At 31.7% G+C, this 25,710-nt stretch overlaps 2 protein-coding genes across 2 annotated transcripts in view; both read left to right on the top strand.

Moving 5' to 3' along the window:
* LOC113404185 (WD repeat-containing protein 26) overlaps positions 1-25,710 on the top strand; it is a 56,956-nt gene that overhangs the window by 13,836 nt on the left and 17,410 nt on the right. The window lies entirely within an intron of this gene.
* Positions 37-23,887, top strand: LOC113404850 (DNA-binding protein D-ETS-6-like). The gene is made up of 6 exons (XM_026645926.2): positions 37-308; positions 3,039-3,181; positions 3,457-3,592; positions 21,933-22,042; positions 22,360-22,506; positions 23,257-23,887. The coding sequence occupies exons 1-6, from the start codon at positions 239-241 to the stop codon at positions 23,467-23,469; spliced, it is 819 nt and encodes a 272-aa protein (XP_026501711.1). The 5' UTR covers positions 37-238; the 3' UTR covers positions 23,470-23,887.

The raw sequence follows: 25,710 nt of genomic DNA, 5'->3' as shown, positions 1-25,710 counted from the left end.
TTTTCCTCGTCACACGCGTGCGCGCAGAGCGCTGACGAATCTACGACGTCACAGCTGACGCGCCGGGCGAATAAAAAGCAATGAGAGGTCGCGCCGCCGCCTATAGTAATCATTGACATGGTAGGGTGACCATCGGTGCTACCGTTTAAGTGATCAGGTGGTAAACAGTGAGCCAAGTTGTATCGTGTGTGGTGTCGTGTCCTAGTGCCCAGCAACCCTGGCCCCCCGCAATGCTTGCATGGAGCCCACCCTCCCCACGCCGCCCTCCGACTCTGATTCCGAATCAGGGGACGAAACCGTTCCCGCCGGTAATATTTTTTTTCTTGTCTTGCTGTAATATTTTGTATTGTTTGTTGTAATAAGTGTCTTAAAATATTTTACTTTTTATTGACGTAAAATATATGATTTCCAAATATTTTTTTGTAGTTTAATAATTTGATAGGCGAATAGTTGCCGCCGGAGACATTATCCCTACTACTTATATTAGGTTATTTTTTTGTATTTTAACAATGAATGTCAATATTATGTAATAAAATCAATAAAGGATTCATTATATTTAAATTGATAATGGCAACTAAATATATGAAGATCTATGGCATCAGAGTATTGGAAATTATTTTTGCTTCTTCATACTGCTATCTGTAATGACATTAGATTACTTAATTTAAATGTTTTCTGTCAAAACAAATCAATTTAAATTATACATTGAAAATTATTCAATTGAATAAATTTGTATAATTTATACAATTAACTGATATTTTTAATGTTTATGGATTTATTGTGTCATCTTGAGGTTGTAAAATTTTTCTCTCAGAAAAAGTTCTTTGAAATAGAATAATTGATTCTTCTATCTATTATATATATCTCTATCTATAATAATTGATGCTTATAATTCTATCTTTATCCACATTAATATATCATATCGTAGAGTTATATAATACCTTAAAAAATGTTTCATTATTGTAAGTAATCTATCTGTAACAGATAGATGACATAAAATGTCTACGGCAATTTTGTGATTCACTTATATATGTTATCAATAATATACAGAACTTTTTTTTAATATTATAAAAATATTTCATAGAAGATACAGAAAGAGTTTAGCGATTTTTAATATTTAAACACATTCAACAGGTTCCAAGAAATATGGAACCATTATAGGAAAATAGAAAACTAAATAGTAAAGCAATTCAAAAAACTCAAAATCTAAATACTCTTTATTCAAGTAGGCTCATACAAGCACTTCTGAATCGTCATGTGCACTATATGAGAATTAAAAAAAACTTTTGTAATAATTTTTCAAACCATAAATCTTAAACTGTAGAAATCCAAACTGCTTATCAATTATCATTAATTCTTATATATTTGCTTAGTCTGTAAAAACGTAAAGCAAAGAAGGGCATTATTTAAAATATAGGTATTTAAATATTCAAGCATTTATTTTTGTCAGTTTTCTCCCCACTTTGATCTAACTTTATATCGTCGTTTAAACTTTGTTCAATCTTCTTTCCAATATCAATACACTAAATAAGAATAATAATTATTTTTATATATTATATTAATATAAATTGCTTTGAGTAAGTGCTTTGTTAAGTACTATTGTACTGTGTATCATTATGGAGGTAAATCTTCTGTAAATCTGTTATTACACTCTCAGTATTTTAACTACTGTTGGAAAATTCGAAATTAATTTCTATTGTAAATTCTTAAGGAAAGAGGCGTTGATTAAGGGGATAGATAATGTTTCTCACATTGCCAATGTCCATTTGTCAGCCTCTCTGCCTAAATATAAATTAAAATAAATATGTATAACTTTTGCTAGGTCACGTATGAAAACATTTCCAATAGGTTTAAGAGAGATTAATTTTGCATAAGTTTGTACATGGATAAAATTATGCCTTAAATTATTAGAGAACAGTTAGTAACAAACATTGACGATCCCAGTCAATTGAAGGCCCCTAGCGGTAATAAGTTGGGGCCTTCCAATTAAAGTTTAATATAGATGTTAGAAATATATCTATATATTTTTAGATAAATTGGCATTTTGCTTTATTTGTTGCAATAAAAATTCCTAGTTATTTATGCTTCAAAATTGCCAGTCCTATGTTGTCGTATAGGCCCCTCGACATCGTTTTTGAAAATAATATTGGGCACCAATTTGACTAAGTAATTGTTGCTTTTTCGCAATGGGACCGAAACGTAATCGATGGCGTTCTGCCGTTGTCCTTTTCTACTAACACAACGATTCAGTTGCGGTTCGGTCGAAGTTGAATCGGGATAGTATCAGAAATTAAATAAGCAAGTCAAATCAGTTGCGATTAAGCTGAGGTTTATTTTCGTATCAGAATCTTTATAAATTAGTAGAATTGGCTTGTTGTATTATAATAATATCGTCAAGTTAACAGACAGTTTTCTGTTGAAGGATTACGAAATAATGAGGTCGTCTTGGCAGTATGAAAAGATTCTATCAAGCTTGTATTAAATAGTTTCGGAAAAACTGTTTGTTTATTTTTTTTTTGTAAAAGATAAAATGAAAATGTAAATTTTAAGGAAAGGTACCGGTAATTGCGGCACATTGCTTACTATGAACAAGTAGGTTTTATACCTACAAATAACAGGAGTTTTTATTGAGATGACTTGTTTCATTATTTTACTTCGCTATAAATTGTAAATATAATACAAAACTTTACAAAACAGCCCAGTTGACTTTATTTACCAACGTTATAAAGAACTAAGAACTAATGAGTCGTACCTCTAACCTAGAGCTAATACGATCCACTATAGCGCTCTGTTGATATGGATAAATTACATGTATCTATTGAAATAAAATATCATTTGTTCTGGGTATTCTGTTATATATGTTTGAAATGGTTTAAACCCTATGCCTAGGATGTCAACATCCGAAGACAGATACTCATTTATGATGACAGATTATGCCCGAATATCTAAGTCCTATTATATTTACAAACACGCTTAGTTCCAGGTGCATTAGGTACATAGATTTGATAACTCATGTGTGTACTATATTTAACCTTTAGATCCGGAACAATGGAAGCAGGTTGACGTGGTGCGGTGTGTGCGTTGGGTGTCCCGCACTTTCAGCGTGCCGGCACCGCGCCGACACCTCCTGCCGCCCACCGGCCCTGCGCTACTCGCCCTCACTGAGGACAACTGGCTTCAGGTCAGTTTAACATAGTCTTTGATATACATTGTGTTAGGGGCTTGAACTCCGGATAGGTCGGAAATATTTTCAGTTGCAATCGGAATAACGAACTTGGTATGACACTTTCGTGCATCGAAAGTATCCAAAGATGTGGATGTTAAACTACTAAGTTTAATTTCTACTAAATCTACTAGTACTAGTTTGTGCACATATTTGTGCACTATAAAACCACTTGTGTAATTACACGGTCATAAATTTAATTTAAAGTAGTATATGTATAATGTAATTTTTAGGTGTGCGGTGGCAACTCTCAGGCGGCGCGCATCTTTCATGCCTACCTGCAGCATGCAAACGCAACTGCAAAGGGTCGTCCGCCGCCGCCACCTCTGCCAGAGCACCAGGCACCCTCTACAAACTCTGCACCGGAACGTGAGTCTGCGATTTTTTTAAAATAAAAAATAGACAAACGATCGGTTCTTGAAATCATCTCTGTCCATATTAAAGTAACTTATGGAACACATAAAACTCGTCTGTTAACATTTAAAATTAACCACGCTGTGTTGTATGTAAGAACAGAACATGCTGTCTTTAATGGGATAAAACAGTTTGTTTAGTTACCGTTAGGCGATTGCCTTCAAACATTTTCCGCAGACGTTTCTAACCCACTCCCCTTTTCTACAAATAATTGCTTGGTACAACAACAATAATGATGTACCTTTATTTGTATTTTATGTATTTTAATGTATAACACACAAATAGAAAATTTAAAAATCCGTGTTGCTTGCTTTGAACTTACGGTCATCAATTACCTGCAACTATTTGTTTCATATACTGAAATATTTTCGTTCTTATTGTCAAGTTAAATTGTAAAGTGTTAAAGTATCTAAATAATAAAATGATTTATCACATAATCTGTGGCTTAAACGATAAGAATGCTAATTGGAAAATCAAATTTAGGCTGTTTGAATCGCTTTACCGAAAGCGAATCTATTGATATTAATATATTTTAAAACATATAGATTAATAAATAGCAAAATGATATTCAACCTTAACTATACGTTTTAAAAAAATCTCATATACGAGTGTTTAATTTACTACTTTACGTTCTATACGACCATAATCATCAAATTTGAGATTTACATACATGTTTAACAGCATTTTACGAAGATTTATTTTTCAACACTTATTTCCATTGTTTTATAAAATAAAAAAGAAAATAGGTCAAGCAGAGAAGTAAAGGGCTGTTAAATGTGTTATCTTCGCCTACTTATATAGAGATTTAAAATGCCTTAAGGAAATTATTTAAATTAAAGTAACACAATAGATATTTTCTTAAATTAAAACAGTCAATTATATACAAATACCTCATTTCATTAAAAATTATTTTGACTATAATTATATCAACAAACCAAAATATGTTTCCTGAAAAAAAGACCGGTAAGGAGTTCTTGCGCCGAGGCTCGTATTACCCACTCCCTATAAAAACGTAATGGAAGTTCCGATAGTCGAAACTTATGAATGGAGGCGCTACATGACTCACACATCTCACGCCGCCGGCGGCGCGGTCTCGGCCTAATCATCTGGCGCACCGCGCGCCTCTGACTCAGGGCAATACTCCGAATAAAATACATTATGTAACTTGTATATCTACGGCACATGCCGCCTCTATAATCTTGTCATGTTGACCAATATGATTAAAACTCACATGATTAAAGCTAAAGCGAACTATAGCGATTACGTTTTTGGATATGGAAAGCGAAAAAAGTTAATTGAAATGAGTAGATCTAAAATATAGACCGCTTTTTTCAATATAATTTAATATACGTATGAAGTATATAACTAATTATAGAAATGTTTCAACATTTATTATAAACTAATATATTATTTATTATTTACTAAGATTATAAATGCGAAAGTAAATCCGTCTGTCTATCTGTCTGTTACGCTTTCACGGCTCAACCATCAATCGAACCCAAAAGACGTCTTTTTTTATCTAACACCTGATTACGAAACCCAAAAACGTAGTTCAATATAATTAGGCAATGAATTAATCAAATATATCTTTGAATTGTAATCACCAAAGTCTGCAGCAATCTTGAAATTGATAGCTATTAATCACATAAGATCAGATCACATACTTTTGTAAGAATAATTAAGACAAAAATGAAAAACAATGTTTTATTCAAGTTTCAACATTCGTATAAAAAGGTCGAATTTTTAATCTCCTCCTGTTTGAAGTGGGTTAAATAATACATGTCTGAACCAATCGCTCATCGGATATCAATATAAATTGTATAATTCCATTTTCTTCCATTAGTCATTCAATGATTTGCTTTCAGTTTTTCAATTATTTATTCATTTTGATAAACGTTAGAAGTCAGAGACATTGTCTTTATCGGCAAAACGTTTATAATATTATTTTTAAAATAATGTGGATCAATATATATATTCATTTTAGAATGTTGGTAATAAAAAATGTTAAATTAAATTGTCTATGGAAATTCTATTTTTTAATTTTTTTGCTTAATTCCAAAAAAAGTTTAAATAGTTAATGGTTGAATACAACTAATCTAACTAATCAATGACATAGCACTCTCGTTACGCACCAACTCCTCATACATATTCCACTTCATAAAATAGCAATACTATTGTTGTGTTCTGGTTTGAAGGGTGAGTGAGCCAGTTAGCCAGGCATAATATTTTTACTTCCGAGATTGATTTTGCGTTAATGTTATTTACAGTGGAAATGTGCGAGCGGTGACCATTTACTTCGCCCATTTGACAGTCTTTCAACCTATTTAAAAATAAGTATTTTGAATTTGTTTTATATTGTCTTAATAATACGAATGAAAACAAAAAGCAAATTCGGATCGAATCCCAATAGTCTTTTCTTCTCAAATGTGTACCGCACCCGTACGTTCACATTTCACATACATATAACATAATATAATTAAAACTAACACGTGAGGCCATTCTCTTAGTTCGTTGGACGTTGGATTAAGGGATACTGTTTTGACAATTTTCTTTTCTTATAGATCTGCAATATGAATCACAGAAACGTCTACTGTGCACTTATACAAATAATATTTAAGAAAATATATTTTAATTTTCTTTTACTAAGTACTGTATGAAGAATTTCACTCACTTCATTATATTTTTAACAACGGTAGTTTTAGATTACAATAATATTATAATGTCTTGTGCTTAGTATTCAGCTTTTAAGGGTTTTTCTTATAAAATGTATAAAGCGGACTGGCAAAAGGTCCACCTGATACACATTCTTAGCTATCCTTACAACACCAATGCGCCACGCACCTTAGGAACTAAGATGTTATGCTCCTTGTGCCTACTGCCTAGTATTTGTACGTGATATCATATAAAAAAATGAGTAAAGTGGTCGGATTTTGATAATTCAAAATAAATCAAGCCAATCCTACTAAAATTATAAATCTGAAATTTCGAATATTTTTCTGTACCTAACAAACGACAGCCCAGGCAACTCCTCAAACTGGCGAAGCTGCGGGCAGAAGCTAGTAAAATAATACATTTATTGCAAACTTCAATGAACTAAACACTAAAACACATTTTCAGAATAGCAGTTAAGAAAACAGTAAGATAGAATCATATACCTATATAAAGTCATTCATCCCGCTAACAACCCTTTCGTGATTTTTAGTATTGCAAAAAGATTAAAAGAAAATGAGATCTACGATGAGATCGGTTCGTAATGTCCGTCATCACCATCACTATCTGCACGCATTACCGGGGGATAGACTTCTCAGTGACAGATGCAGTTTCGTTTGTTACATTTGTTAATCGTACTCTTTCTAAAGGGGTCTAAGATAAATCTCAGTACTAGCACTAGTTTCTTATTTAAATAATTTGATCTTGGATAACTAATAATTATTATTGAGTTTTAGTAAAATATTAACTATTGATAAATACACCAGTACACAGAATATTTATTTATTATTTGTTTTATTTTATAACTATTATAGTTCTGAAGTTAAATATCCAATTCACAAAAATCTGCTATTTTCATTCCATGCGCGACTCTCTTTTTTATTTTTTAATAATTCTTTTGCGCGGGAAAACATCTTGTATTATATTGTAAAGCCATACGAATGACGTTCTGAAATCGATTACACTTTTATGAAATCAGATACAATAACAAAATATGAGTTTATTAAATATATAATTATAATATAGTAACTACATAAATAAGTATTTCTAACACTATTTACGACTAAAATATCTTATTTGTGAGATGATTGGTTGAATGATGTTGTGTCTTTTTCATTCAAATGATAAATTAACGTTGACAGAGAGAGAAAACAGTTTTTTTTAGTGTAAACCTGCTAATCAACGATAATAATAAGGCTGCATATTTAATGACATACTATACCTATTCGGTTTAATTCAACTTTTTGTTTTTATTATTTAATTTATTACCATTATGATTACTCATCACATACTTGACGTCGAAGGTAACTTCGTGTGGTAACTTGTATGTGTCGAAAGAAATTGTTAGATATGCGTACATTATATATTTCGTTTAAACGCGAATAAGACCGATATAATTTTCAGGGGCGATTAGATTTCGATTTATATTTACGATACAAAATACTTTTACAACTAATGTGTATTTATTTATTTAAATTATGTTTGTTAAATGTAAATAAGTACATCAACTGCCTGAAAATTATTTTTTAACAAATATCAAAAATGCACGCGATGCTTTTGGTATATATCGATTTTTGTTTTATTTTAAATATTTACTTAATGTAAGAAACGCATACTTACTTTCATTTCAAAGAGCTGCTTTTCTCTCCTTTTCGTATAAGCTTAGGAAATAAGAAATACGAAATAATAAACACATTATAAGTTCAACAATTCAAACTATGTAGTATCTAATGAATATTGAAATATACAGCAAAAGATTGAATGAATCACAAAAATTTCTGAGTAATGTGGCACGAGGTGACGGTCGCCAAAAATGTGGACAGAAATGTGCGGCTGCGCCGGTGGCGTGTGTCCCGCGACTCCCGCGTGCTTCGATCACAACAGCATTCCCGTCTTACTCACCCATAAAGCGATTTTCCTCCACACGACATCTATATTTTCCAACAGAGTATTTTCGTTAGTGAAAAATAAATTATGAAATTTGATAATAGTTAAAATATATGTAGGAATATACTTAAATATTCTGATTTGGAGTCATGAAAGCGCATTATTATTTTATAATATTAAAATTAAAAGTCGTAATTTTTAGTCTGTTTATCACGTGACCTAAAATATGAGCATGGTGTGGCGTCAGAAAGGCAAAAACTGTAAAATTTCAATATCAACTGGCATTTTGGTAAACAACTTTTCTGGCGTTTTAATGCTAGTATTTGTACATTACATCACCAACGATATCGATTGTAATTCATTATTTTCTCAAAAAACACCAAATATTTATAGCTGTTAGCGTTGCGTTGATGAGTGCCTGTCGTACTTACACGACTGTTGTATTTATCAATGTGACGTCACCGGGACTAAGAAGATTTAAAAGTTAATTTAATTTTATGGCAAGAAAACATGATTATATTACCGAAATATATTTGTTGTTTTTTTATTAGGAAAAACATTTTGAAGTACTTTTTCGAACATAGTAGAATACTCTATTACATTTTCGTTTTTTAATTTGCTCGATTAATTTAATATATTACTCAATGCAATTCAAAATTGGGCTTCGGATCCGCGTTGAAATTATAAAATGTACTGATTCACTTTAATATGAATGCGTCGAGTTCATCCGGGTATATTAACCATTGCCCAATGTCAGTGTGACGCAGCGATAAATTACTGGCCTAGAATTAATGTTGTATTCCGTCGACACTCTACTTTAAAAAAGTGCGTAACTTTCACTATGAACTTAATCTTGTTATATGTATAATGTATGCAAATACAAAATAAGAAATGCAATATTAAAAGTACGTTTACTAATAATTATTTAATAATAATATTTTTGAATTACATATATGTATATAATGAATGAGAAATCAATAAGTCTTGAAAAAAATAATAAGATGAAATATGTTGAGATTTGCTGCAAGACTAATAATTAAATATTAGATATATTTGTTTTTATGTGGGTAATAATTTAAATAAAAGAAAAAAAACATATTTTGAATATCAGCAACAGCGCGACTTCAACTATAAATAAGAACCAACCAGGTGAGTTAAGGTCAAATAATTTTTCATTAATCAATCGAGCGAGCCGTTTAGAAGAAAAAAAATATTATGAATGCCATCATACCGTAATTTTATATATGTATAAACATAGTATAGTAAATAATTAAGAATATCCAAAAACGATATTGTGGCAGAAATTTTAAAAGACTTTTTCACGATTAACTTTGAATAAATTAAAAAAACAAATTAACTATAATTCTGACAACATTGTACATACTCCTTTAGCTAATTTCTTACTACGGAAGTGATTCAATGTTTACTAGGAACTGTGATTCACTGTTCCGGATTGACTTGAATCTCCATGATCAATCTTTTTGAGATGCGCGATCTGGGTCTTTATATTCATTAATTTACTGTTTAAATTACCTTGTAATGAAGTGTTAAACTTACAACGTTCTACGTAGAAGTATTGTTACACAAATTGGCGCCGGTGACTGACAAAAACTTCGTGGGAGAGTTCAGAACCGATGTGTCATATGTGTTACGCATATTAATTATTACTATGATATTTAATTATTATTACAAATAAAACTGATTATTTAACATATTGTATACTGTAAACATTAATTTAATTTATTGATTAAAATAACTAAGAAAATAACACTAGATTTAAAAAAAAAATATATCAGGATTGAAAATTTGTTTGACAATTAATACAACTAAATATAGGTGATAATTCTTAAGCTCCTTTATCAAGAGATCTTTAATTTGTTTAATAATCTCGGTTAATGATAATAGTATAAATACATATTTGCACTAAATAAGTAGAACCTGTTTTGATTACTTTAAAAAAATATTTAATAATTATTCTGCATATTATTTGTATTTAAAAAAAGAACTTAATTTTTTTTATTAAACGGTTTTTAATGTATTTATGAATAATAAAAAAATGAGATATGTATTTATACAATAAAATATATTGTATACTATTTATGACATACATATCTAATCTTTTTTTACTTTATACCGCATTTTTTTAAATGAATGAAGAAAAATGTTTATTTTAAGATTTTAATTATATACGTATAAAAGTTAAAATAGTCAGTCAGTTGTAATCAAAAACAAAACAAATCATGACCGCGTGACCATCTGCCGCCATGGCAAGAATGCTAGCAGTATTTCTACGTTGAATCGCAATTACGATCCTATATCCTATGGGCAAGAATGAACCCATCTATCTAAATGCTTTTTAATCTATTGCTTTATTTCGTTTGTTTTCGAAACGTTTTAATCAAAAAAGATTTTTTTATCTGCAAATCTGCGTTTCTACAACAGGATAAAAATTCTGTGCTGTCGGTACACGCCGATAGCAGAAGCCCATATTAGTCAATGAAATATAATTCGCACTGTAGGGTTATAAAGTTATTTCATTTTTGTTCCCTGTCTGAAGAATTCAATTCAATGCTTACAGAGTAATTTCAAATAGAGAAGACATTGCCAACTAAATATTTCCGTTTACGGAAACGCACCGTAGAGTTCATTCGTTTAACTTATATGGTTTTATTGTATTTACAGGTATATCTAACTTTTTTAGTAAGGTTATTACAGTAAATTCGAATGTTATATAGAAATAAATTTTCCATATTTGTTGTTTTTTTTTTGTTTCACGTGAAACCGCAGAGACTTTTGATGTTGAACATCTATTTTCTTTTAATTACTTTTAGGATGACCAAAGGCTTATTGAAATATCAATGTATCATTAGGTCAAAGTAACTGAAGAAAATTTCCGGTACCGGCGCTTCCGAAGCGACCACTGGTCAAACTAATTTTCGATACCGTTAACGGTGTATGAGAGATTTGTAAATCTTTGAAATGTTTACAGAAACAATTATTTTACAGTAGGTATATCAATCAATTATTTTAAGGAACTTTATTAATTTATGTTTTTATGTAGTTTCTAGAAATATATATATAATAAAAAAAGTCCTCAAGCTGGTCTTTGACACGAAACGTTAAAACGAAACGAAAACTTGATTTATTTTTAAATGTACAGCTTAATACGTAATTTTGCTGTTTCGTACTATACCAATACAATACTTAGTCGTTTTTCGAAGCTAATAAAAATATTAAATAAATCATAACTCAACAAGGCTATTGGTTGGACGCAGCTGGTCGCCACTCCCACGACCGTTTCCTTCGATTTTTTATTTTATATGTTAAATTATAATTAATACCGTTTAGTTTATTTTTGGTGTCTGGATCTCGTTTGATTTAATATTAACTTGACATTCAAAGTTCATATTGAATGAATTATGTTTAGGTCTCATTTGTTTTACTGGTCAGACAAGATAAAAGATGAGATGTCAATTTATAGCATAAAAATAATAATTGATTCTCATTCTATTTAGCCACTAAAAGCAACGCCCATTTGTATAGTAAAGTGGTAAATGAAAGATTCTCCGCTTGCTCCGCTTTAATCGTACCTAATTAAAAAAAAAAATCTAATTAAAAATATACAATATGGGAATAACGTATCAAATCGCGTATCACAGTTTATAAGACGATTGTCAACATTTCACGAGTTAGACACGAAGTATATTTGCAGAATCGCACTGCCGCAGGGGGGTAGGATTCTTAATTTATAAATTAACTAAAATTTTTACTTAAGAAATTATAAAGGTGCCGTAGAACCATAGAAGCCCGTTGGAACGAAGTTGCTTTCTCTATATATTAAGTATATATTAATTGTCAAATAGAATAAAAAAAATTAACAACGTTTGAAAACAATTCAATGAAAATAAATCAATTGTTATTAAAAATCTTGTCTGAATTAAAACAATATATTATTTTAATTCAGGCGAGATATAGTATATAAAACTGTATGTAATAGAATCATCATCATCATCATCTCAGGCGGAAGATGCCTCCATTTCCACTAAAGCCGGTCTTGTGCTACTTGCATCCAGTGGCCTTTTCGCGACTCTCTATAAGCATGTAGCCTGTACTATCCCATAGATGGGCTACGGGCACTTTTCCTTTAAGGACAAGTATATGACCTGATTCCAGTATGCTGCACCAATGCAGATAGGTGGATGTATTTGTCACAGATTTTAACCAAGACATGCAGTTTGATGTTTTTCTTTACCGCTTAACATGAATTATAAATACATAAAAACAACGATTCAATGGTCCGGATTGAATCCACAATCATCGGTTACAAGTAAAATGCATATGTTCTAGCAGCTGAGTCGTCACGGTTTTATAAGACGTTTTCAATTTTATTTTATATCTTAATGTATAAAAATTAAAATTTTGTATTATTACCTTAAATTTTACACACAGAGACGAATAAGTTTCCTCGTTCCTCATCGAATATCTAATACCTAAACACGAATGAAACCGCGGGCACGACGAAGTGTGGAGAATATGTAATTTAAGGTTAAGTTTCTATTCCATTGTAAATATTAAATTTCATATCGTGAAGACGTTGAGATTTAGTTGAATAATAGCACCTCGCTTGATACTTCACCCTGGCTCTGCAACACACCACCCTTCAACTCTATAGCCCCTACTAAGATCAAACGAATCTTTATGTAATTATAAGTAGCGATTAAAAGTATGTATTAAACATATTTTGTTAATTCAATTTATTTATTGATATAAGAAACACCATCGGCATTTTCACAAGATTAGTGCAGTGTGCACCATCAAAGGCATTTACAACAATAAAATTAATTATTAAAAGACACTAGACAATACAAGTGTAACGAAACTACGCCCAATTTAAATAAATAAAAGAAAATATAACAATAAAAACGAATACTGCTGTCATTAAAAAATTCCTACAATTCAGGTTTTGGCTGTGCTAAGAATAAAGCAACTAGTAGTTGTCAAATAAACATTAGATCTACTAATCGATATGTGACATTTGTTCCGAAAAACACTACGAAACAAATAATATCTGCGATAATTTACCCAAAAGAAATCATTTAACGTCATACAGTCTATACTATGAATGCAAGTAATTTGAAATCAGACGATCTGAAATGACCCAGTTATTTACTAAAGCATGATACAGAGGGAGTTTAAAAATTGCCAGAATAAAAAAAATGGTTTGTAAGGCATCTTGGGATTTAATTTCGTTACAAAAGAAAATATTCTTAAGACATTTGAATTTGTTAAAAAATAGTATTCAAACTTTTTATAGAAATTTTAATTGAAACCTATAACTTAGTTCGTTATCTTCATAACATAGTAGTATCAGTAGTAGTATAAACCATTCAGTTTTTGGAACAAAACCGATAAATGTAAAAAAAATGGTTTTAGTTGGTTCATTGAAGAATTTGTTTATTCAATAAAAAAAAGTTGAAGCACGGGATTGTTTTTTCTTTTAATAAGGTGAATTGCCTACACGCACCCTTATTAAAAACCTTATCGGTTTCGCATAAATCTGATTAGGGTTATTAAGTGGTCTTGCGGAATATTTTTCCATTTTTGTGTAATTACTACTTAGTGCTGCCACTTTTTAGGGCAGAGGATTACTCGCATATACAGCTTTTTTTTTAATTGTCCCAAACATACTTAATGGTATTAAGATTTGTGCTGGCTAATTCATGGTATCTATTCGAACTTCTTGGCAAAATTGTCGAACTTGATCAGCGACGTGGGGTTGTTCCACCGACCCATTAAACTACCTTATCTACCGCTTTGATGAACCATCTCGATGAAAACAAGTTCCATTCTCCCGGTCATCAAAATACCACATCATACACGAACCGCCTCCAAAATGAACACTATCCTCAATGCAACTTTGAGCATATCTCTCCATACGTTGACGATAGACTCTTCTGCGACCATCTGCACCATTTAAACGTCTTACATTAATCGGTAAACAATATGGAGGCTCATTGCTGTTCAGTCAAATTTAGATGTTCATGCGCAAATCTTGAATGAGCTTTTCTGTGAGCTGTACAGTGCATAGGGCCATTTTCTGATCTAAAAGGTGTGCTTGTCGCTTCGTTAAGCCTCCTTCTTATTGTTCATGCACTCACGTTTACTCTACGAACTTAATTCGGCTCTGTTTTGATGATTACTGATGTGAGGAAAGGATTTCGTAGAGAAGTTGAAACAATAAATCGTCGTCGTCAATAAATCGTTGCTCGAGTTCTGCTGGTACCGAGTCTCCTTTTGTAAGAAACTGTCTCTACAAACCTTCGGTATACTCTAGAAACCGTAGACTGGTTTAAGTTTAAATTTCTAGCCTTCCCGCACCAATATCAGAATTTGAGCGACGTTTACGGACGAAGTATCCTTATTTATGGTTACGAATATTTGTTTAGTTTAATATATCTAATAATCGATAACAATAATTTAAATCACAAATGATAGAAAAAACAAAAATAATTAATTTCAAACTTTACTCTCTTTCCTGGCTTTAATTTTATCTTTTACTGTAGTTCTGTTTTTAAATATATTTTTTTTATGATTAATGGTCAGTCTCCACAATTTCATTTAGTTGAATCTAAAAAGTCAGCATACTTATCAAAAATATTAATTCCAAATTAATACTGAACTTTGTGCAGTTTAGTCCGTCAAAGTACTTCCATGCTTATATTAAATCTAAAGTGTTCCATTCACAACTATAGTAATATTTTTATTCCAGTATTTAAATACACTAAATCATGTATAGCCTCAACCTTATTTAACAATATAACGTACCGGTAGTAGGGGTTGTCAGTTGTCACAGCGGGAGCGCATTAGCAAGTCAATGGTGGTGAGATCGGTGTCGTGACTCTTATAAGCGAAATCCAGGGCACGCGCAACTTACACACTTTTCAGATTTAATTAAATTTTGTCTTTTAAACCCGTAGCCTTTTATCGTTTTCATACATATTTCTCATTGTTTTAAATTATGACAATGATTTAAAACGTTAGATTATTTAAAATAAAAGAAAGCTTAATCGTAAGACGCATTTTAGATAGGTATCATGAATTGATAAATCAGGGAGCCAATTCTTCTAACTTATAATGATAATGGTAGGTACGTTCCGATCGGAATGTATTCGAGATCGTAAATTAACCGTTATAAATGAATAGATTTGGTCTTCAGTTACGATTAAGCTAAGGTGAAATTTTGTGAGGAATAGTTAGTTGAATCGATCGAATCGAGAACATAGAATCGGCCGCCAGTTCTGTATAGTAAATAGGTATATTCAGTATTGTTTTGTACATTTTGATATGTTTAGCAAATTATTTAGATTACCAGTCTAATTGTTCCTCGTGTAATTTATTATGAAATGTTTGTTTAATGTAAAAAAAGATTCAACAATGTTAATTACATTACGGCTACGTACAGGTGAATCGCACGCGCAGCTCCGCGCGTGGGAACTGGTGCTGTTACATTCCGGTGTGTTGAATCACGCGGAATGCGGACCCGCTACCCGTGGTTTATTTTCAGGACGAAAACGCATGTCCGATATTCTATTGATAAATTATATTATTGTTTCAAATATGGAGGGCAAACATTTGGGAATTAAAATCTGTAGGCACTATCAATATTTTTTTGCTCATTAATAGAAGAATAATTCTATTTATTAATTAGCAAAAAAACTAAATTCAAGAAGCAAATCTTGCTTCCTGTATAATGGTACTGATTTCTTATTTGAGATGATTTCTTATCAACAAATCTTAAACCCTTTTTTTTATTGGTTTACTAAAGTGTTCATAGTATTACCTAAATACCTATTTAATTAGCGATTGTATGGGTATTTATGGATATTATGGAACTAATCTTCAATTAAATATGAAATTATATGTATTATAATTTATAAACATAATTATGTATCTTTATTTGATTAACTGTTCCACATGTGCCGTTAAATACCTATTGTTATTTTTGTTCTCAGTGGTCTATTGTATCGCTGTAGTTGATGTAACTCGCTACTATGAAGTTCTATTTTGTCGAGCGTCTCTCGGATCATGGCTTCGCTGTTCTCATCTCGAGTGTAATGTGGCCGGAAAGTGGGTGGAGCGAAAAATGACACTCCTTCTTTACGCTCCGCCTTCTGCCCTCCTCCTAAAAGCAATGTGGTGTAAACCTCACGCGTTAGAGGGAAGAGTAAAATGTAATGAAAATTGTCGAAGATTTTTTTTAATGAAATTATATAATTATGAAGACGACACGTTAGATATTTGAAGATTTATTTGCAGTGGTGTCTGTCGTGAAAAAATATTGATTTTATCGATTTCAATTGATATCAATCACAATCAGTGCTTCAAGACACGATTCTGGAGTGACGATGTATATCAAAAATCGGTAGAATTTTCTGATAGGGCATAAGATCGGTAACTAAATTAGTATAAATTGAAATTGTTTTATATTTCGCGCTTTAGTGCATCAAGTGATACGGCCCTACTCAAACATAGCACAGTCAAGCCTTCGACAGTAGATGAGGCATCCCGATAGTTTATATAAAATCTTTTTTGGGGGGGATAGGAGAGATTTTTAGAACACTTATTGCACCTGGGCGCCTGTATTCCCTTTGATTGCCGCCGCCGCCAGCGATGGTGTTGGTGTCAGCTTGAGCTGAGACAGTTTGAAATAGAAATAAATCCCTCACTAGAGATAAGTGTTTACCTAGGATAGGTTTCCAGGATATCTTTATTCTTGTATACAACAAATAAAATACCTCATTGTCGAAAATGTATTATATATATATTTAATGTTACTTTGGAAGATAAGAATATAATTTTCGATAAAGCGAAGTGTAATTTAAATAAGTATGTATATTTTTTTGTATTGTCAATTATTATTTACCGCCTTCATGGTTTTCTGAGAATGCCTTCAGGCATTAGTCCGCCTTTTGTTCCATTTACTTTGTGATGGTCAATGAAGTCTTTAAATAAATAAATAAATAAGATCCTATTTTTCTCTCCCTCCAAATTTTACCGCTCCTGAAAATTTAACGCCCTAAGCACTAGCCCCGAGTGCCTCTACAGTTTACCCTACCTTAATGCTAACGACTAATAATGTTTGATTGTTCTGATAACATTGATTTGGTAAATTAAAGAGATATTATAACTTAAAATATGAAAGGCATTTTAAATAGACTTGCCGAATTATGGATTAGACAAACAAATATTTATCAATTCCAATTAAGAAACACCTTTAATGTTAATTTAAACTATGAAGAGTTAATTCAATTCCATGTGGCGTCAGTAACAGACTATATTGCTTAGATTGAATTTTGAATTTTTCTATAAATTTAAATAATCCCAACTAAGAATATAACGGTAAGGTCAATCCATACATCAGATAGGAATTTAAAGTAAACATTTATGTATGTGATAGTGAGTGAAATTGGAGTGTCTGTTTGTAATATTATAATAACCGCTTTTTTACTAAATGCATATGTATGTATACATGGTACATATAACAAAAAAAAATTACAATTTTTGTCCGTCTGCCTATATGTCTGTTTGTTCCGGCTAATCTCTGGAACAGTTGGACCGATTTTAAAAGGACTTTCACTGGCATATATCTTATATAATAAGGAGTAATTTAGGCTATTTTTATTTTAGAATTATATATAAAATAAATATAAAGTCGCGCTGCAATGTGCAAATAAATTAAATTGAAACGCGCACGAAGTCGGGGGCACGCTTAGAAAACGCCCATAACAATAGTTAGTCTCTCTTGCCTCGAGCCAAGCTTAGGACAGATTCCTAGAAACGTCGCGGCGGTTATTAATGACGGCCTTGTGGATCCATTAACATTTAGACGCCTTCTCGAAGTTAAGCACTTGTTTATTATTATCCGCAAAATTTATATAATTGACACACTTAAATCATTTAAGGCGATTTTTAGAAACCTACACGCAAATAAGTTATGCTTATAGAAATAAATGCTCACGTATTTATGTGCAGAACTCGCGACTAGTAGCGTTAATCACAGTAGCTATTAAAATAGAAATTTAAGAGGGAGAAACTATTGCAATATCAAATGTAACAAAATGTTCATAAAGTTTGTGACAAGATCACCAGTCAGCCTCCACCTACCTAAAGTTGGGGATATACGTGTATGCAAAGCTATAATTTTTATTAAGTTTCAAGCATCAAAGTTCTCGTTATGTAATTACGAATTCGTTTATTGATATACAATACTAAGGAAATCTCATCCAAAATTTTTACACAATTCTAACGGCTGATAACGAACTTAATAATAAGGCTTTTAACGAACTTTTGATGATTTTCAATAATCATAAGTAGATTAAAATATATAAATATTCCAATATGAAAAATAAAATTCCGACTTTAATTTATAATGGTGTCGTGATCATAATTTAGGCAGTCGTACCTAATGGTCGTGAGATCATTGTCAAGTAACGATTTGGCAAATTAATATAATGTATTATTCTATGCTATCTCTTATCGTTCCTTATGAATGTCTTTCCGTCTGACCCCTCGGACGTTTCCGTAATCTTCACATTCGTTTAGATGAGGATGCGCCGATAGAGCGCCATGCATTATGCATGCGGACTGTGCCCTCGGGGAGCGCGATTATTAAAAGTTTCCAACGCAGAGAAAATCCATTAATCCAATTGACTTACTGGTATATACATTATTAAATTCTAAAAAATATATAGTTAAATCAAAAATTATATATATTATTGCCTCAAATAAAAGTACCAGGAATCTTATTTAATCATTGTAGCCTTTTAGTGATGTATATTATTACAATTTACTTTAAAATAAATACAATTATTTCTCTCACAATAGGTAAGAGTTGTTTGTAGTGTCGTCCTGACGGGGTCAGACGCATTATGACGAGATGACTGTCTCGTAACACGGATGTTTGTGCGAATGAAAAAAGATGAATTGTTAGAAATAAACGTCCATAACCCGCGGTGATGTGCGCGGAGTTAGGCAATAAAATAAAGAACGAACAAAGCTCTACCCGCTGGGTCGCTAAGCCACATCTAAGCTCGGTGTTATATCATGACCCCGTGTCTTTGAATGTACGATCGCCCTGCGAATAGTTTTTTATGTAAATGTATTGATTAAAATTTAAATACTATCAGCATAATGAAAGTAATGCATAATATTGGGTATTGTTTTAATGTCATAGTTACGAATATTATTTAAATTAACCTCTTATTATTTTGACGTAGGTATGTAATTTATTTACAGAATTTTACTTTTATTAATGACACTCACACACTAGACCATAATACCTATACGATAAATAATATTTTTGTTAAAGAAATCGCATTTTTAAACTTTTAGGCAATGAGTTACATACAATTTTACAATTTTGAGACGAAAAAAGTTTACTTTGTTTCGTCTATAAAACAAGTCTTAGAATATACAAATAAAACCTAAGGATAAGGATTTTCGCTTTCCGCGTTTAAACTAAAGTAAAATTTAATTTGAATTAAACGATATAGTACGTTACGTACGATATACTTTGTACGGACGTTAATTTATAGAATTGTATTAAAAAATTATGTATATTTTATAATTATATTTTCCCAATCCATAGACAAGTCATCTTTGAAATATGATTATTAAAAAATAACAATTAAATAATCACATATTTATTGGCAAAATAATCGTGCGCTATTTGGTACAATTGTTAGAGCTCACCATATTGCTCCTACTTTTATATCAAAGAAAAGAATATCATAAAGTTTATAATACAAAATACAGCTATGAGATAGGTATATGTTTGTCTGAACACAATTCAATATACGCAGTAAAAATTCCTTACTATTCGTTTTATGTATGAAATAAAATGGCAGCGCTTTTATAAACAACATCTATTTATATAAATATATAATACAATAAACAGTTAAAATGTAGCTTTTTTATTTTTACTAGATACCTAAGGCGTATTAAAATAACGTATTGAATATCATCAAATAAATACTACATACATTTATAGTTATAACAATTCAGAATAGTGTAAGATAAAAGTTATTCTTGTCAGAATTATTTTGTTAATTATAAACTATATCATATTCATTTATTTATAAATTTCATACGTTATCCTTCCTATTGTTTAAAGTAGTATATTGTGTGGCGCGCAGTACTGCTTGACAGGCCTTAATCCGGGAAGGAGAGGGGAACGCCTTCAGCCGCTTCCGCCACTCGCTGGTTTCCGGTCTCGCATCCGGACGCACATCTGATGATTCACAAAACCGGAAAAAGACGATATTACCACATTCTTTTTAAAATCAATATAAAAGTGTGTCATATTATATCAAAATGATATTTACGAATTACATATTGGTATAATCTTTACCTTAGGGAGCTTGCACACTGAAGTTTTAAGTTATATTAAAAAAGTTTTAAATGTTCGGTTATTGTGCAGTGAGTGCTTGTGGTCGGAGCGATTAAAGCATGCGATGTTGTGGTTGGCGAGCGAGCGTCGCCGAATCCAACAGTTGTATCACGGTCGGTTATGTTAGATTCAACTGCAGTAGTGTTAGCTTTAGCTATAATTACATAATTTAAATATCATTACTTAATCCATATCCAAGTGTCAATAGCGCAATGGTTCACGGGCCGCTTAGCGATGTAAAAAGTCGCAGGATCGATCCTGACCCTTTAGGTTACTGTGGTCTCTACTCCTAACACAAGTGATAAGAGGAGTAAATTATTAATAATGGAGCATTACTACAACTCTTTATATAAAAAAAAATTATATTCATTCTGAACAGTAGGTAAGGTAGGTAAGGTTCTAAGATAATAAACTTTTAAAATAATAAATCAAAAGATAACATTAATGTAAGAGATTTGAATAAAGTCTGATTACATTGGAAATACGAATAATGTCATCTAAATAATTTTCTTAGACTTTTGTGCCTTATTTTAAAAGTAACAAAGCCAGATAACTCTGTTTCGTTCGGGTTTTACCCCGTAACAATGTTTTCAAAATGCAATATGAATAATAAATAGATATTACTACATCAGTTTCGAGCCAAGCGATCTATTCGCCCATAATATAAATTATAATACAGGATGTATACGTCCCACGTCTTTTTTAATACGTTTAGTATAAAATAATAAATCATACTTCTTGAACTTTTGGTCTAAATTGCAAAACGTAAAGGGGTTTTTTTATAAAGTAAATATAGAGTGATAACTTTGTGGCAAATAAATAGAAACCGAGTTTGGTACCTACTATTTATTTTTTCTCAAATTTGTTAATCATTTTTCTTTTAACTATATTAATAAATGTTTGACAACATCACATATATTACTCTGATCTCAATGTAAATTCAAATTCAAAGTAAATGTAAATCAAGGAAAATCAGACGTAACGACGGTACTACAAACACCCAGACCCAAGACAACATAGAAAACGAATGAACTTTTTCTATATCGACTCGGCCGGGAATCGAACCTGGGACCTCGGAATAGCGTACCCAAAAACCAACCGATGTACACACTACTCGATCACGGAGGTCGTCAAATATAATATATATAAACATCGTTTGTCGCGATAGTTATTATCTTAAAACTTTCATTTAAAATGTACATGGTTTCATAATCAACACATAAGTAAAAAATATTTTTTTCATTTCATCAGAACCGTATGCGGCGTTAAGTGCGTGCGCGCGGAGCGGTGGAGGGCAGGTTCAGTTGTGGCAGTTCCTGCTGGAGGAGCTGGCAGCCGGTGCACCTGGCATCTGTTGGGAAGTAAGTCATATTTTATTAATCTGCCTCGTTTTATTATGCCAATTGCAATACAAAAAATTGTTATCATCGAAATGAGATCATGATGGGCCTGGAAGTCAATTATATCATACAAGACATTCACGTATCTATAAATTATATTATGTATGTGCAGATGATATACCTACCAGAAAATAATGCTGGAAGTTACAAAAAAAGTTTAATATCTCATATTAAAAATTTAAATATATGACACTATCCTTGAATAACAACCGTTTATTTTTAATTTTAATTTAAGTTATGTTTGAAAAATGGCATGGTCTAACATGTTTTCATCTCAGGGTGCTCCTGGAGACGGCGAGTTCCGTCTGTCGGATCCGGACGAAGTGGCGAGGCGCTGGGGCCGCCGCAAGCAGAAGCCCAACATGAACTACGACAAACTGTCCCGTGCCCTCAGATACTATTACGACAAAAACATCATGAGCAAGGTATAATATGAACCATAATAATATCTATAGACTCTTGAGAGCACATTTTAATGTAATTTTAAATAAAATTACATTAAAATATAATCTATGGATTATCACATACAATAATTGAATTATTGAATAACCTGCATGGAAATCGAATACTAACACCACGCTCATTACCGTCTTTACCATTGGGCACATGGGGCACGTGCCCAGGGCCCCCATCCTGAGAGAGCCCCGAAGAACCAACGTTCACACGTTTGTGCTCACGTTGACTGCTTTGTATATATTTGAATTTGCTTCAGCACTATTGATTTGAATTTGCTGTAATAGCCTATAGGTATATTATCATGATTAAACAGTTTTTTTATATTGAGGATATTTTTAAGACTTATTTTTAACCTTAGAAGAATCCAATACTCTGCTACTTTTAAAGCGGAACTATATCTATGTAAAAGTGGTTTACATTACAGGACCTGGCCTGAATTTAATTTCCGTTTTACTGTACTTACAGGTCAGGAAAACGAGTAATTCCTATTTCCTTCTATTTCATTAGTAAAATATTTACATGTTTTCCTCTGTTGTTAACATGGTATAACATCACATATATATTTATATATAATTAATAAATACATCCGAATTTCTACGCTTTTAATTTCGAACTATTTTTACATATGACCTTTTGTAGTTACAGCAGCGATTTAGTCAAATTACTTACTTAAACTAGAAATTATTGTAAATATTTTTTTTTATCCTTGTCAAACTTAGGTCCACGGAAAGAGGTACGCATATCGTTTTAGCTGGGCGGGGTTGGCGGCGGCGTGCCAGGCGCAAGCGCCCGACGCACCACCCTACTGGCACTACCTCGCACCGCGGCCGCCACATCCTCACCCGTCTGCGTCTTCCGCGCCCCCGCCGCCCGTGCCACAACCTCACCCGACCACCACTGCTGATAACACGCACCATCTCGGCACTCAGTGACTACAGTACAGATTACAGTGAATTGGTGAAAGTGCGATAAGTTTTTAAATTTTATTTAACTTATCTGTTACTTATAAAGTTTGAACTCTAACTTGAGGTTTAAAATATTTTATAGTTACTTTTATGTACAATGATGAGTAATCGAAGCTTTGACTACAATTGGGAATTCCGGAGTCATTATTTTTTTTGAACAGAAAAAATACATACGTCATTATACATATGTTTTTGTGTAAGTGAATTACTTTTGTATGTGTGCAGAGTTTTTCTTGTTAATATTTTTTGATATCATTTACTTATTATTATTGAATTGTTAAGTGAAATTTTTATTTTCTTATTTTATTTAATGATGTTCGATCATACTCTGTTAAGATATACAATAATTTTGTTTCTGAATTATCAAAGTCCTTATATACATACAAATATATATTTTTTTGATTATTTATTATATATTAACCTGTTATTTCATATGTTATATTTTTATAAAAAGTGAATAGCTTAATTAATAATTATAAATATTATAATTTCCATTTAATAATAAGTCAATATGTGTATGTTCTTAATGATTCTATCATATTTCGATTTTTCATCGGTCATTTTTTTACATATATTTGTACATGATTGCGGGTAAAATGACATTTTTTTTGTACGATTTACGTAAAAATATATGTTCTGCTGTTAAACTATTAATCAAAGACAATGAGATTTAGACATCGACAACTTTAGTACTTCTAAATAATTGTTATAATCTGTCTTTTATTATTATATTTGGGTAGAAGACTGGTTATACCCACCCAGTAGGGTTGAGACCATCCCTGCCCCTACCTGGTGGCATAAATATATTTATAATACCATCATAAATTATAACATATGATATTCCTAATATGTATTTGCAACGTAGATATACCGAAGAAAAAATATTTAATACTAATAAAGTTTATATAAATTTAATATAGATAGGAAGACAAATGGTAATCTTGGAACTCACTTTCGAGGTTTGCGGTTGAAGATGCTATTAGTTATGAAAATAGAAATGAAGTCTATTCTTACATTTAGATACAAAGCACACATTAATCAATAAGTCATAGATGAGTACGACGAACAAACATTAGATAAATACATAATCAGCCTGTAAATTTCCCACTGCTGGGCGAAGGCCTCCTCTCCCGTTGAGGAGAAGGTATGGAGCATATTCCACCACGCTGCTCCAATGCGGGTTGGTGGAATACACATGTGGCAGAATTTCGTTGAAATTAGACACATGCAGGTTTCCTCACGATGTTTTCCTTCACCGCCGAGCACGAGATGAATTATAAACACAAATTAAGCACATGAAAATTCAGTGGTGCCTGCCTGGGTTTGAACCCGAAATCATCGGTTAAGATGCACGCGTTCTAACCACTGGGCCATCTCGGCTAGATAAATACATAATGAGAGATTTTTTATTGTTATTGTCAGTTATGGGCGAAAATTAACATGCGCTATCGGTCGGCCTTTTTGTAACGTGAATACTAGCGGTTATTATTCTAGCGATTATTGAACGTATTACGCACGATGTGAACTAACAATGATTTTGTAACTTAAACGACCTCTACGGTCATTCCATGTATTCTTAATCTCATTAAATATCACTACAGATTATAGTAGACTTTGCCATTTCGATGACTTTACTGTGTAGCTTATTAAGCGATGGAGAAGTAAAAACATAGATAAAATGCAATTTTCTAATAACTCAGATATATTATGCACTACAAAAAGTTGGTGATTAATATAATAGACCACTTAACTACTGATATAAGCACTTTAATTTTACTTCAACGTTATCGATATTCATGACGCCATTTCTTCATGATCCCTAATAATATAGTATTCGTATTCTTCAAGATCTCGACCAACGATATTTTCTCAATTAAATGTCGAAGTTTTTTATTTATCTTTAAAAATTATGTGATTGGAATAAGCTATGTGACAGGAAACGAAAAACGCGACGGATTGTCCGTGCTGATTTCACTAATCGCTCCGTTGAAAACAAGCTCACTTATCACAAAAGTAATTATGTTTTTTTTTTTAATTAATATTATGACCAAAATCGGGTGTTTATATGTAATGTGTAAAATAGTTTCTAAGTTAATGTACGATAGAAAACAATAACAAATTTTGTTATATTATTATTAAAAACAACAAATGTATTAAGTGCATTTATTTATCATATGCTGGAATATTTTTTGTTTGTAGTTTATTTTA

The sequence above is a fragment of the Vanessa tameamea genome, chromosome 10, assembly GCF_037043105.1.
Source record: "Vanessa tameamea isolate UH-Manoa-2023 chromosome 10, ilVanTame1 primary haplotype, whole genome shotgun sequence".
Classification (NCBI taxonomy): Eukaryota; Metazoa; Arthropoda; class Insecta; order Lepidoptera; family Nymphalidae; genus Vanessa; species Vanessa tameamea.
The sequence above is the reverse complement of the archived record's forward strand: the minus strand, read 5'-3'. Positions and strand labels throughout refer to the sequence as shown.

What these genes read in the sequence shown, in the direction of transcription:
- LOC113404850 (XM_026645926.2), top strand. Translation starts at nt 239, where the DNA reads ATGGAGCCCACCCTCCCCACGCCGCCCTCCGACTCTGATTCCGAATCA. An exon ending in CTGAGGACAACTGGCTTCAG is followed by an intron (nt 3,182 to 3,456) that starts GTCAGTTTAACA and finishes TGTAATTTTTAG; the next exon opens with GTGTGCGGTGGCAACTCTCA. An exon ending in ACAAAAACATCATGAGCAAG is followed by an intron (nt 22,507 to 23,256) that starts GTATAATATGAA and finishes TGTCAAACTTAG; the next exon opens with GTCCACGGAAAGAGGTACGC.